General features: G+C 38.0%; 1 protein-coding gene across 7 annotated transcripts in view; it reads left to right on the top strand.

Moving 5' to 3' along the window:
• The window catches only part of VAMP4 (vesicle associated membrane protein 4), a 40,894-nt gene that overhangs the window by 2,040 nt on the left and 22,955 nt on the right, over window positions 1-15,899 (top strand). For all 7 annotated transcript variants that reach the window (XR_013416386.1, XR_003730926.2, XR_013416385.1 and 4 more), the window contains exons 2-3: window positions 1,616-1,730; window positions 8,750-8,796. Coding sequence is in view for 4 of the 7 variants with exons in the window: in XM_077999917.1 (XP_077856043.1) it covers window positions 1,665-1,730; window positions 8,750-8,796 (113 nt within the window). In the remaining 3 variants the exon portion in view is untranslated. The remainder of the gene's footprint in view (window positions 1-1,615; window positions 1,731-8,749; window positions 8,797-15,899) is intronic.

Here is a 15,899-nt window from a genome sequence, read left to right as displayed (position 1 = left end):
AAAATGCATGCATATCACTGAGCACAGTGCCTAGCACACAGTATAACATTATTTCTGAGCTATCCTGAATTGCTGAGTATTCATCTACCATCTAGTCAAAAATACTGAAAATTCATTATTTGCATAGAACAACTTTTTCTCAAAAAAAATTTTTAATATGTTGCATACACAAGCATTTTCCTGGAAAGTCACAATGCATATTAGCATATAACAGGATGTGAGTCATTCTGTAGCAAAGAAAACTAGTTTTGTTTAATCCAGTTGTTTTGATAGAAGAAAAATTGAGTTTCTCCTATTCTCTCTCAACACAGAATACTCCTGTGACCCCAAAAAGACTTCTCCTCACAAGCAAGCAGGCAGTTCTGCAGCAGGTTCTCCAGCTGGGTGTTCTCTCATTCAATTCTGATACTGTATACCTAGAGATAGCATCAGATCGGGCAGGTTGAGGGCTTAAGCCTACAAGATTCCCCCCTTCAGGTGCCAGTCACAAGTTCCAGGTTGTTTTACCTGTGCTTCCAACTGACTGGCTATAAATCATAGTTCCCACAATCCCTTCCTTGTGTTCCATTTATTTGCTAGAGTGGCTCACAGAATTCAGAGAAACACTTTGTTTACTGGTTTATTATAAAGGATAGAGATCAACAGCCAGATGGAAGAGGTGCATAGGGCAAGGGGTACAGAGCTTCTGTGCCCTCTCCAGGTGTGCCACCATCCAGGAACCCTCTACTTGTTCAGCTTTCGGGAAGCTCTCTGAACCCTGTCCTTTTTGGGTTCTATGGAGTCTTCATTAGTAGGCATGATTGATTACATCATTGGCCATTGGAAATCAGTTCAACCTGGAGCCCTCCTCCCCTCCCAGGAAGCTAGGGGGTGGGGCTGAAAAGTCACAGTCTTATAATCATACCTAGGTTTTTCTGTGACCAGCCTCCATCTTGAATCTATGTGGGGGCTAAGCTACCAGGCATCTTACTAGCATACACAAGACACATCACTGCAGGGATTCCAAGGATATGTCAGGAAATGGGGATTAAAACCAAATATATATATATATATTTTATAAATCACAATATCACACAGTACTTACCAAACTTACCCCTTTTTATGGAGTACCAATGGGACATTATAGTTTGCAGAATATTTTTGCATGTATTATCCAATTTGACCATCCCAACTCTGCCGAAGCCTGAAAATCACTATTTTACACATGAGGAAACTGAATCATTGTTTAAGCAGCCAACTAAAAGTGAGAGAAATAGACATGTTATCCTGTCTTCTGACTCCAAATTTAAATTGTAAAGCATTTAATGTCTCAGTGAGACATCTTCCCTCTACTGTCTGCTCTTTCATTTTATAAAAATCTATCTTAAGTCACTCATATCCTACACATGTTCTCTTAGGGCAATTACATCCATTTTCTCATAGTTTTAACTATTTCTTATGTGTTGAGGTCTAGCATGGAGGCCCCATTCACTGGAATGGAACAAGTGAGAGGGGAGGAACTGAAGTCAGAAAAATGAGGGAGTCACCATTATACGGGGTCTTGTGTATATTGTTTTAAGTACTTTAGCTTATACCCCAAAGTCTCAAATCTGATGAAATTTATTTTCTCTTTAAGGCAGTCATTATCCTGTTGAGAAGTAGAAAATACTTCACAAGTAAAAAATATGCCTCCCAAGTTTAAGCGCCACCTCAATGATGATGATGTCACGGGTTCTGTGAAAAGTGAAAGGGTAAGTTCAGAATCTTAAGCTTTAAAAACAAAAGATTCAAAATATGTTTTCATTCCCTTTGTAAATAATAGAAAAAAACCATCCGGGCACGGTTGCTCATGCCTGCAGTCGCAGCACTTGGGACACTGCAGCAGAATAGCTCGAGCCCGGAAGTTCAAGACCATCTTGGACAACCTAGGGAGACCCTGTCTCTACAAAGATTTTTTTAAAAATTAGTGAGGCATGGTAGCACGCGCCTGTGGTTCCAGCTATTTGGGAGGCTAAGGCAGGAGGATCACCTGAGCCTGAGAGATAAAGGCTGTGGTGAACTGTGATCTGCACTCCAACCTGAGCAACAGAGCAAGACCCTGTCTCAAAAATTAATTAATTAATTAATAATAGGAAAATCAAAAGTTTATGACTATATTCTAATCCTAATTGTTTTCTTCATAGTAAATGTATTTAAAAACATGTTACTTAGATTGGTGACAACTGAATCCTACTTCTATTATTGATCAAATCATTATTCTCATAGCTTCTTTCTAGTTTTTGAAAGGGAGTTTTATACAAATACACAATATCTTTTTAAGAACTTTGAAGCTGAATATATTTGGAATTTTTCAGATTTTAGAAAGTTAAGAACATATTATGTAACAGCATTTTTGGGGCCTGGACCAGTGCCTCCAAAAATATTAGTATTTCTCAGTGAAGTGTATATTTAGTTATACCTAACTAATGTAAATAAAGTGTGTAAATAAACTAGCTAACATCAGTTCAGGTCAGAGTTTCCTCCAAAACCTTTTGATTTTCAGAAGCTTTTAGATTTTGGAATTCCAAATAAAGGTCTCCAGACCTGTAATTATCTTAGGTTCCAGAGTATCTTTCACATAATGCTTCAATTTCTAGTTTATTCCAGAACATTCTGTGCAAAGATACATGAACCTAGAAATTATGCAGCATTTTGAAAGACATTTTATATGAATGTTGTAGGCAGATTACTTTTAGAATAAATAATACATATTTATTGGGGGAAATAATTCACATTCTTATTTTTTTAATGCACCATTCTGAAGCCCTCCTTCCCTTCCTTCTTGCCTTGATTCATTCGACAAATATATATTGACCGCCTACTGTGTGCTAGGCACTGGGCTAAAAATTGGATGACATAATCTGTGCCTTTGCAAAGCTTTTAGTCTGCTTTGTTTTACATGCTCTTTTTGGACAACCTCAGAACTTCATATTATCCACTCTGTCCACCATCTTATGACTTTTAGCCCTAAGTTTATTTTAGTACAACACAGGAAACGTTTTCTTCCCCTTAATCTAACCCTTTGTACAGCTTTTTGGGTTTTGTGTGTTTTTGATGGTTTGTTTTTATTTTTTGAGACCAGGGTCTCACTCTGTCGTTGAGGCTGAAGTGCAGTGGTGCTATCACGGCTCACTGCAGCCTCCACCTTTTGGGCTGAAGCTATCCTCCCACCATAGCCTCCTGAGTAGCAAGGACTACAGGTGCATGATACCACACCCGGCTAGTTTTTGTTTTTCTTATAGAGATGGGGTCTCGCCGTGTTGCTCACGCTGGTCTCCAATTCCTCAGCTCAAGTGATCCATCTGCCTTGGCCTCCCAAAGTGCTGGAAAGTGCTGGGATTACAGACATTTGACACTGTTCTCAGCCTGTTTTTTTTTTTTTTTTTTTTTTTTTTTTATGGGGAATAGAATCCACCAATAGACTAATTGTTAGCAAGCTTTAAAAAATAAACTTTAAGGAGTCACCAATGATTTCCATGTTACCAAATCCAATTATTCCTTCTTTGCCATAATTTCAACTGCTTACCAGCATTTGGTGCAGTTTCAACAATTTTGGTCACCTGTCTTTGCCTCCACGCCATGGTGAAACTCTTAGTGTCTGCTTGAGCTATTTCCCCATGCAAGGAATTGAGAAATGCCTTGAGGAAATAAACCAATCTGGGTGAACTGGGAAGGCTGTGGCAGAGAGAAGGCAGAGAATGATCAGGGATTGAGAAATCACTCACAGGGATAAGCCAGGGTCTCTTTCTTTATGTAATATCTTTCAAGATAAACCTCCAAGAAAAAGTGATTCAGAAAATTTGACATACCTGTGCTGGAATTCCATACACTGAAGAATTACTATCAAAAGCATGTCTTGGCCAGGCATGGTGGCTTACGCCTGTAATCCCAACACTTTGGGAGGCCGAGGCAGGCAGATCACGAGGTCAGGAGTTGGAGACCAGTCTGGCCAACATGGTGAAACCCATCTCTACCAAAAATACAAAAATTAGTTGGGTGCAGTGGTGCACACCTATAATCCTAGCTACCCAGGAGGCTGAGGCAGGAGAATCGCTTGAATCTGGGAGGCAGAGGTTGCACTGAGCTGAGATTGTGCCATTGCACTTCAGCCTGGGTGACAGAGTGAAATTCCATCTCAAAAAGGAAAAAAAAAAAGCATGTCTTTACAAAGCAGAAGGTTTGGAGAAATACTAAACCCATTCAGAGAATAAATGTCAGTTTGTTAAAGTAAATGATACCAATTGTGAACCTATAAAGGAATTCAGTGTAAAACAACACAGACTTGATGTGCATTCAGTACAAGCTGACTGAAAGCTCCTGATGAATATTCAGTGATCAGCGTGCACAAAATATGTTGAAATATTTTTTAAATCATCGGTTAGAATAATCTGAGCCTCTTTCTTATTGTCCCAAGGAAATTTTTAGTCACTTACCCAGAGATGCTTGCAAAGCATTAATATCCTGGAAGATGATCAATAAATGCTGACAGTTGATTGACTGATATCTGAGATATGTCAGGTAAATACCTCAGTCCTGGACAGAGAGCCTCTAAGTCACATCTAACTTTGTGTAAGATGAAGACTGAAGTATGGAAATGTATGCAGTAAAATCACCTCTCGGAACTTGTTTGTAATTCATACAATCTATGTCAATTTTGAAAAATGTATGTAAAGCAGAGAAAGTTGTAGCCAAATTCAATGTATAGTATGTTCAAGTTTCAAATTTTTATGTAATCAAATATGTTAATCTTTTTCTTTCAGATTTCTGGAGTTATGTGTTTTTTAGGAATAACTTACCCATCTTAAAAGTTAAATATTTATTTTATATATTTTCAATCTTTGTGATTTCATAACAAAATATATCTAAAGTCCCATTTTCCTTTAAGTACTGCTGTGGCCGTACTCTGCAGATTTTGACCTGTGATCTTCCCAGTGTCTTTCATTTCAAAATAATCTAATTTTATTTACATTTTAACATAAGAGTTCATGAGAAGAGTGTTTTTTGTTTTTTGTGAGTTTTTTTGCTACAGGGTCTCGTTTTGTCACCCAAGTTGGAGTGCAGTGGCATGATCATAGCCCACTGTAACCTCAAATTCCTGGGCTCAAAAGATCCTCCCAGCTCAGCCTACTGAATAGCTAGGACTACAGGCATGAGCCACCATGCCTGGCTAATTTTTTTTTTTTTTCATAGAGACACGGTCTTGCCATGTTGCCCATGCTGGTCTTGAACTCCTGGGCTCAAGCAGTCCCCCTACTTTGGCCTCCCAGAGTGCTGGGATTATAGGTGTGAGCCACTGCACCCAGCTGAGAAGAGTATTTTTAAACTTCCTTTTTCCATCGCATTATGGTCAGAGAATATGACTTGCGTAATTTCTATTTTTTGGATTTTATTAAATGTCATTTATGGCTTACCCATAAAGGAAAATAAAATAAGATTTGCTGTTTAGTTTCAAAGTTCTAGTTTTTTTTTGTATTTGGCCTCTCCATCTCTGAAGGTTATGTTAAATCCTTCCTATGATTTTGATGTAACTGTTACTTGTTAGCTGGAATATTACTCAAGAAATACTTATTTAAAAAATGACCTAATGCATTTCCTTGAATATTAATTGGTTTTAAACATTTCATGTGGTCATTGGCCATTTCTTCTATTGGGTATTATCTATTTCTATTCTTTGTTCTTCTATAATGTCTCTTTTTCTTACTAGCTTTCTCATAATTTGCACAGCTTTTGTTTTAGATATTTTAAGCTATATTATTAGGTATTTAAACATTCGTTGCTATTAAATCTTCTTGATGGATTGTACATTTTATTATTGTAAAATCATCTTATTTGATTGTTTAATACTTTGTCCTAAAATTCCTCTTTATATTGCTAACTGTAACAGTCTTTTTGTTAGAATTTGCTGATGTATGTTTTCTACCCCTGCTTTTCCCCATCCTTTATTCGATATTTGTTTTAGATGAATTTCTTGCAAACAGATATTGGCTAGAATTTTTTTGAACCCTGATTACATACAGTTTTTGTTATTAAATGGGGACATTCAAACTAGTCACATTTATTGTGAATAACTAATACACTCGGACTTTTTCTGTGCCAGCCAGCTAGTCCTGCAGCAGTGAATGCTCTTCACCCTAATCTTTGGCTGACTCTTTGTTATTTGGATCTCAGCTTAAATTTCACCTCTTCAGAGTGATTTTTTATGACAGCCTAATCTCACATAGTCACCCCATCACTTTCTGTCCCATCACTGTTTTAATTCTCTGCGTAGCATTTGTCGCAATCTTGTTTTTCTGTGAGAGCTCAGACTTTTTGTTCAAAACCAGTGCTTAGTACTTAAAACAGTGCACATAGAAGCACGTAAAAGATGCCCAAAAATACTTGTTAAATGAATATTGAATACATCCTTCTTTCATTTTTTTCACTCTTTAGTATATGTCATATATTATACGTAGATATAGTGATATTCATTGTATTTCTTATATTTTCCTTTTCCCGTATGCCTTTTATGCTAGATTCTCTTATGCCTTCCCTTATGCTAGATTGATTATTTTCACTCATCTTCCTCCTTGCCCCCAGAACCACCATATCTAAACCACAGTTTAGATATTTTACTCCCTTCCGCCTCCTTCCCTCTCTCTTTTGTTACTAACTTTATATTTTAATGGTAGTATTAATCTGTGTTCTCTGTCAACATACCAAAAACTAAGCCCCTTCCCTTGTTTTACTTTTTAATTCTAGTCCTGTTCCCACTTCCTCCATTCCACTCCTCGTCAAGATGACCATATTGGCAATGCTTTCACTTCCTCACTTCACTCTCCCACTCCCAGCTTCTGGGCTTTGTTGGAAAAGTTTTAGATTCTTTTTAAGCTTTTCTGTATAATACGTATTTTTTTCAAAAGCTTTAACTTATTGTTTACAGTCACATTATCATCAACTATTTAGATTTGGCCACACATTGTATTAGATTCGTTGATCGCATCATCCATCTCAGTCTTAAGGTCTTTGTTTTGATTTCATTTTCTTTTTGGCTGCTGTAATTCCTTGAGGAATTTCCTCAGAAAAAGTACATGGGTAGTGTATTAATTTCCCATTGCTGCTGCTACAAATTACCACAGACTTGAAACAACACAAATTTATTGTCTTATGGTTCTGGTGACCAGAGGTCTAAAATGAGCTTATGGGGCTAAAATCAAGGTGCCAGTAGGGCTGTGTTCTTTCTGGAGGCTTTAGGGAAGAAACTGTTCTTTTGCTTTTCCTAGCTCCTAGAGGCTGTTTACCTTTTTAGGCTCATGCCCCTTCCTGTGTCTTCAAAACCATCAGTGTAATGTCTGTCTGTCTGTCTGTCTGTCTCTTCTCTGCATTGGGCCCATATGAATAATTCATAATGATCTTTTCTTCTCAAGATCCGTAATCACATCTGCAAAGTCCCTTTTACCATTCAAGGTAACACATTCACAGGTTTTGGTGATTATATTAGCCAGGCGTGGTGGCACGCACCTGTAGTCCCAGCTACTTGGGAGGCTAAAGCAGGAGAATCGCTTGAACCCGGGAGGTGGAGGTTGCAGTGAGCCGAGATTGCACCACTGCACTCCAGCCTATGCGACAGAGCAAGACTCCATCTCAAACAAAACAAAACAAAAAAACAGGTTTTCGTAATTAGGAAATGAACATCTTTGGGAGCTATTATGCCGCCTACAACAAGTGGTACAGTTTGAGCATCCCTAATCTGAAAATCCAAAATGCTCCCAAATCTGAAACTTTTTAAGTACCAGCATGATGCCACAATGGAAAATTCCACACCTGACCTTATGTGATGGGTTGCAGTCAAAACGCAGTCAAAATTTTGTTTCATGCACAAAGGTATTAAAAAATATTGTGTAAAATTACCCTTAGGCCATGTATATAAGGTGTATTTGAAACTCAAGGTCTTTATGAAGCATGATGAATTTTGTGTTGAGACTTCGGTCCCATCCCCAAGATGTTTCCTTATATATATGCAAATATTCTAAAATCCAAAATTTGAAATACTTCTGGTCCCAAGCATTTAGGATGAGGGCTCCTTGTATACTATTTGAGCTCTTGTGTGTCTGAAAAGGTCTGGGTTTTACTCTTCTTTAGCCACCTTTTGGACTTTATACCCACCCCTTTTGGGGAGAAGGTGAGACTGTCCTCATTTTAAGGAAAATTGTTGTATGTTGTAAAAGTAAGGTTGCTTTTGTTTGGAAGTTCAGATTTGTTTAGGGGACTGTTTGTGGGTAGAGTAGCTAAAAAGTAGAACATGACCATTTTTAAGCCCTTGTCCTCAGCTCCAAACTATCCCTCTGTACTCTTCTCTGATGCTGCAATTGGAATCCACAAATTATATTTCTTCTTTCCACCTGGCTCCCTAAGTTCTGCCAATAGACAGACACTGGCAGTCAGAAGGAAGGAGAGGGGACTTGCTCCCTCCTGACTACCTGCAGTTCCTCACTCCCATACCAGCTTCAGTGACCTTTCTACCTTTTTAAGTCAGTTATAGGATTCTATAATTATGAGCATTTTCTTTGCAAAGTCTATAAATGTTGTCCCAAATCTTCTAGGTTCCAGTGAAGGATATGTAATTACTTTTCCCTCTTTATGGACACTTGGAGTTAAGATATTTCACTAGTATAGGACTTATTTCATTACTCCTCTGTGGCATTTTGTAAGCCCTCTGAATCTGAAAACTCAAGTCTTTTTGTTTTTTTGACAGAGAAATCTTTTGGAAGATGATTCAGATGAAGAAGAGGACTTTTTTCTGTAAGTCTTTTTTACAGCTTTATTAGGGTGTAATTGACATATAATACATGCATATATCTAAAGTATACTGTATACATTTTGACAGACATACAGTAGTCTCCCTTATACATGAGAGATGCATTCCAAGATCCCCCAGTGGATATGTGAAAACACAGAGTAGCAAACCATATATATATATGTATGTGTATATATACATACATATATGTTTTATATATATATGTGTGTGTGTATGTATACACACACATATATATGTTTTTTCCCTATACATACATACCTATCATAAAGTTTAATTTATAAATTAGGCACTGTAAGAGATTAACAGCAAAAGCTAATAATAGAACACTTATAACAATATACTATAATAAAACTTTTGTACACATGGTCTCTGTCTCTCTCTTAAAATATCATCCTATGCTCACCTTTCTTCTTGTGATGATGTGAGATAATAAAATGCGTACATGATAAGATGAAGTGAGGTGAAGGATATAGACATTATGACATAACATTAGGTACTGTTGACCTCTGATGATATGTCAGAAGAATCATCATCTATTTAGGTGGTCTTGGATCATGAAGCCAAGAAGATGTTGATAACTAAAGGGATGAGTAGCATATACAATGTGGATATGCAGGACAAAGGGGTGATTCACATTTCAGGTGGGACAAAGCAGGGCAACTTGAGGTTTCATCATGCTACTCAGAATGGTGCACAATTTAAAACTTAAAAATTGTTTATTTCTGGAATTTTCCATTTAATATTTTCAGACTGCAGTTGACCATGGGTAACTGAAACTGTGGAAAGCAAAACCATGGGTGAGGGAGAGCTTACTGTACTATATACCTGTGACATCATCACCAAAATCAAATAATGAACCATCTGTTGCCCTGCAGATTTCCTCATAACCCTTGGTAATCCATTGCTGTCGCAGTCCCTAGGCAACCAGTGCTCTGCTTTCTGTCACCGTAGTTTGTATTTTCTAAAATTTTTTATAAATGAAATCATGTAGTATGCCCCCTTTTTAAAACCTGGCTTTATTCAGCATGGTTTTTGAGATTCATCCATGTGTTAATAGTTGGGTTTTTTGGCCGGGCGCGGTGGCTCAAGCCTGTAATCCCAGCACTTTGGGAGGCCGAGACGGGCGGATCACGAGGTCAGGAGTTCGAGACCATCCTGGCTAACACGGTGAAACCCCGTCTCTACTAAAAAATACAAAAAACTAGCCGGGCGAGGTGGTGGGCGCCTGTAGTCCCGGCTACTCAGGAGGCTGAGGCAGGAGAATGGCGTAAAAACCCAGGAGGCGGAGCTTGCAGTGAGCTGAGATCCGGCCACTGCACTCCACCCTGGGCGACATAGCGAGACTCCGTCTCAAAAAAAAAAAAAAAAAAAAAAAATAGTTGGGTTTTTAATTTTCTGAGTAGTATTCCATTGTATGATGCTGCGGTTTGTTTATGCAGTCACTTGTGTGTGGATTTTTGGGTTGTTTCTACTTTTTGGCTTTTACATATAAAGCTGTTAACAAACATTTGTGTGCAGGTTTTTGTGTGGATATATGCTATTATTTCTCTTGGAAATAAAAATACCTAGGAGTAGAATGGCTGGTGTAAGTTTACAATTGTTTTCCAAAGTGGTTGTACCATATTATATTGTCACCAGCATTGTATGAGAATTCCAGTTGCTCCATATCCTCATCAACACTACGTATGGTCAGTCTTCTTCAGTCTTTTTCGTTCTAGCCATTCTAGTGGGTGTGTAATGGTATCTTGTTGTGGTTTTAATTTGCATTTCCTTAATGATATGTGATGTTGAATATGTTAGTGTGCTTATTTTTCACCCTCATACCTTCTTTGGTGAAGTATGTGTTCAAATCTTGCCCATTTTAAACTTTTTCTCATTGAGTTGTGTTTTTTTGCTTTTTATTTTTATTTTATTTATTATTATTTTTTTGAGGCAAGGTATTACTCTTGCTCAGGTTGGTGGAGTGTCGTGGCGCAGTCTTGGCTCACCGCAGCTTCAAACTCCTGGACTCAAATGATTTTCTCGCCTCAGCCTCCCAAGTAGCTGGGACTATGGGTATGTGCCATCACACCCGACTAATTATTATATTTATTTATATTTTGCAGAGATTAGGTCTCACTTTGTTTCCCAGGCTGGTCTCAAACTCCTGGCCTCAATTGATCCTCCCACCTCAGCCTCCTAAAGTGCTGGGATTACAGGGATGAGCCACTATGCCTGGCCAAGAGTTTTTATACAAGATACAAGTTTTCTGTCAGATATGTGTTCTGTAAATATTTACTACAAATCTATAACTTAACCTTTTCATTTTGTAATAGTAGCTTTTGAAGATTAAAATTTTGATTTTGATGGCATCAGTTTATTGAATTTTTTTCCTATTGTTTTTGCTATTTTTTTCATATACAAGAAATCTTTCCCCAACTCAAAGTCACTAAGATTGTTACCTGTATTTTCTTCTAGGACTTTTATAGTTTCGATTTTTACATTTAGGCCTACAATCCCTTTTAAGTTAATTTTTGTATATATTTGAGGTAAGGATGAAACTGGGAGAATATGGCCATCCAGCTGTTTCATTGTAATTTGATAAAAAGATCATCCTTTCCCCACTGAATTACCTTGGCATCTCATAAAAAATTAGTTGAACTGATCAATCCTTTGTAGTTATGATTAGAAAGAGTTCTCGAACAGGTCTAGGTTTACATTTGTCAAGTCAGGAAGGACAACGTTGTGGGAGTTTTCTCTGGGGATTGATGTAGAGGGAAATATGCGTGAGAGGAAACATTTACCTCTTACTTTGTTAAAATATTGTAATTTGGCCGTGGCTCACGCCTGTAATCCCAGCTCTTTGGCAGGCCGAGGCAGGCGGATCACAAGGTCAGGAGTTCAAGACCAGCCTGGCCAACATAGTGAAAACCCGTCTCTACTAAAAATACAAAAATTAGCCAGGTATGGTGGCTCGTGCCTATAGTCCCACCTACTTGGGAGACTGAGGCAGGAGAATCGCTTGAACCCAGGAGTTGGAGGTTGCAGTGAGCCGAGATTGCACCACTGCACTCCAGCTTTGGCAACAGAGTGACACTTCATCTCAAAAAAAAAAAAAAAAAAAAAAAAAATTGTGACTTCTTTTATTGAGGCTGGGTTTTTTTCCAAATGAAAACATTTTATAAAAATTAACAGAAACCTGGCCAGGCACGGTGGCTCGTGCCTGTAATCGCAGCACTTTGGGAGACTGAGGCAGGCAGATCACCTGAGGTCAGGAGTTCGAGACCAGCCTGGCCAACACAGTGAAGCATCTCTGCTAAAAATACAAAAATTAGCCAGGCATGGCGGTGTACACCTGTAAATCCTAGCTACTCAGGAGGCTAAGGCAGGAGAATCGCTTGAACCTGAGAGGCGGAGGTTGCAGTGAGCCAAGATCACAACACTGCATTCTAGCCTGGGTGACAGAGAAAAAGACTCCATCTAAAAAATTAAAAAAATTTTAAAAAAAGAGGAAACCCATGAAGCAATGAAGAAAGAGCTTACAGGATAGATAGCAGCAAATCTAGTAACAGAAAATAGTATCATTTTTGGCAGAATGTCAGATAATGTGGGGAGATAATTTTCTTTTTATTTATTTATTCATTTATTTTATTATACTTTAAGTTCTAAGGTACATGTGCACAATGTGCAGGTTTGTTACATATGTATACATGTGCCATGTTGGTGTGCTGCACCCATTAACTCGTTATTTACATTAGGTGTATCTCCTAATGCTATTCCTCCACCCTCCCCCCTCCCCACAATAGGCCCCGGTGTGTGATGTTCCCCTTCCTGTGTCCAAGTGTTCTCATTGTTCAGTTCCCACCTATGAGTGAGAACATGCGATGTTTGGTTTTCTGTTCTTGTGATAGTTTGCTGAGAATGATGGTTTCCAACTGCATCCATGTCCCTACAAAGGACACGAACTCATCCCTTTTATGGCTGCATAGTATTCCATGGTGTACATGTGCCACATTTTCTTAATCCAGTCTGTCACTGATGGACATCTGGGTTGATTCCAAGTCTTTGCTATTGTGAATAGTGCTGCAATAAACATACGTGTGCATGTGTCTTCATAGCAGCATGATTTATAATCCTTTGGGTATATACCCAGTAATGGGATGGCTGGGTCAAACGGTATTTCTAGTTCTAGATCCTTGAGGAATTACCACACTGTCTTCCACAGTGGTTGAACTAGTTTACAGTCCCACCAGCAGTGTAAAAGTGTTGTTATTTCTCCACATCCTCTCCAGCACCTGTTGTTTCCTGACTTTTTAATGATTGCCATTCTAACTGGTGTGAGATGGTATCTCATTGTGGTTTTGATTTGCATTTCTCTGATGGCCAGTGATGATGAGCATTTTTTCATGTGTCTGTTGGTTGTATGAATGTCTTCTTTTGAGAAGTGTCTGTTCATATCCTTTGCTTACTTTTTGATGGGGTTGTTTGTTTTTTTCTTGTAAATTTGATTGAGTTCTTTATAGGTTCTGGATATTAGCCCTTTGTCAGATGAGTAGATTGCAAAAATTTTCTCCCATTCTGTAGGTTGCCTGTTCACTCTGATGGTAGTTTCTTTTGCTGTGCAGAAGCTCTTTAGTTTAATTAGATCCCATTTGTCAATTTTGGCTTTTGTTGCCATTGCTTTTGGTATTTTAGACATGAAGTCCTTGCCCATGCCTATGTCCTGAATGGTATTACCTAGGTTTTCTTCTAGGGTTTTTATGGTTTTAGGTCTAACGTTTAAATCTCTAATCCATCTTGAATTAATTTTCATATAAGGAGTAAGGAAAGGATCCTGTTTCAGCTTTCTACTTATGGCTAGCCAATTTTCCCAGCACCATTTATTAAATAGGGAATCCTTTCCCCATTTCTTGTTTTTGTCAGGTTTATCAAAGATCAGATGGCTGTTGATGTGTGGCAATATGGGTGACAAGATTTCTATAGAGTCGTGTGAATTGCCTACAATGCTACTTGTGGTGCAAAGCCTTAGATTAGAGCAGTAGCTACCTCTCAAAAGGGAACTCAGTTTTTTTAATTTTTTAAATTGTTTGCTGATTGATTGACTGACTGAGACAGGGTCTCATTATGTTGGCCAGGATGGTCTTGAACTCCTCACTTCAAGTGCTTCTCCTGCCTCAATTCCCCTACCAGAGTAGCTAGAATTAATAGCACAAGCCTCTACACCCAGGAACTCAATATTGAATACATACATGGAATTTATTCAGCCTTAAAAAGTTTGGAAGGAAATTCTGACATATGTTAAAACATGGATGAACCTTGAAGACTGTATGCTAAGTAAAAGAAACCAGTCATAAAAGGAAAAATACTGCATGATTCCACTTATATGAGGTACCTAGAGTAATCAAATTCATAGAAACACAAAATAGAATGGTGTTTGCCAGGGCCTTTGAGGAGAAGGGAATGGCGAGTTAGGGGACAGAGTTTCAGTTTTGCAAGATGAAAAAGTTCTAGAGATGAATGGTGATGATAGTTCATTAAGTGAATTACTTAATGCCACAGAACTGTATGCTTAAAAATAGTTAAAATAGTAAATATATGTTATATATATTTACCACAATAAAAATTTATTGACCATATATGTGTGGCTCTATTTCTGGACTCTATGTCTTTCTTACATCAATACCATAGTGATCACTGTCTTGAGTACTGCGACTTTATAGTAAGTTGTGAGGTAGTATAGTGTATATCCTTCAACTTTGCATTGCCTTTTCAAAGTTCTTTTGGCTATTGGAGGCTCTAAGCATTTTCATATGAATTTTAGAATCATCTTGTCAGTTTCCAACAAGCCTGCTGGAATTTTGGTTGAGATTGTATTGAACCTGTAGATCAGTTTGGGGATAATTCACATTTTAATATTTGGTTTTGAGACCCATGAAATGGTATATCTTTTTATTTATTTGGGTAATTTCTTCCAGCAGTGTTTTGTGGTTTTCAGTGTCCAGATGTTTTTTTTTTTTTTTTTTTTTTTTTTGTCAAATTGATCCTTAAGTATTTTCTTTTTTTAATTATTTTTTATTATTATACTTTAAGTTCTAGGGTACATGTGCACAATGTGCAGGTTTGTTATGTATGTATAGATGTGCCATGTTGGTGTGCTGCACCCGTTAACTTGTCATTTACATTAGGTATATCTCCTAATGCTATCCCTCCCCTCTCTCCCCACCTCAAGACTGGCCCCAGTGCATGATGTTCCCCACCCTGTGTCCAAGTGTTCTTATTGTTCAGTTCCCACCTATGAGTGAGAACATACGGTGTTTGGTTTTCTGTCCTTGCGATAGTTTGCTCAGAATGATGGTTTCCAGTTTCATCCATGTGCTTACAAAGGACATGAACTCATCCTTTTTTATGGCTGCATAGTATTCCATGGTATATATGTGCCACATTTTCTTAATCCAGTCTATCATTGATGGATATTTGGGTTGGTTCCAAGTCTTTGCTATTGTGAATAGTGCCGCAATAAACATACATGTACATGTGTCTTTGTAGCAGCATGATTTATAAACCTTTGAGTATATGCTCAGTAAGGGGATGGCTGGGTCAAATGGTATTTCTAGTTCTAGATCCTTGAGGAATTACCACACTGTCTTCCACAGTGGTTGAACTAGTTTACAGTCCCACCAGCAGTGTAAAAGTGTTGTTATTTCTCCACATCCTCTCCAGCACCTGTTGTTTCCTGACTTTTTAATGATTGCCATTCTAACTGGGGTGAGATGGTATCTCATTGTGGTTTTGATTTGCATTTCTCTGATGGCCAGTGATGATGAGCATTTTTTCATATGTCTATTGGCTGCATAAATGTCTTCTTTTGAGAAGTGTCTGTTCATATCCTTTGCTTACTTTTTGATGGGGTTGTTTGTTTTTTTCTTGTAAATTTGATTGAGTTCTTTGTAGGTTCTGGATATTAGCCGTTTGTCAGATAGGCAGATTGTAAAAATTTTCTCCCATTCTGTAGGTTGCCTGTTCACTCTGATGGTAGTTTCTTTTGCTGTGCAGAAGCTCTTTAGTTTAATTAGATCCCATTTGTCTATTTTGGCTTTTGTTGCCATTG

This window comes from Macaca mulatta, chromosome 1 (assembly GCF_049350105.2).
Source record: "Macaca mulatta isolate MMU2019108-1 chromosome 1, T2T-MMU8v2.0, whole genome shotgun sequence".
Taxonomy (NCBI): domain Eukaryota; kingdom Metazoa; phylum Chordata; class Mammalia; order Primates; family Cercopithecidae; genus Macaca; species Macaca mulatta.
Note: the sequence above shows the minus strand (reverse complement) of the source record. Positions and strands in the feature narration are given on the sequence as shown.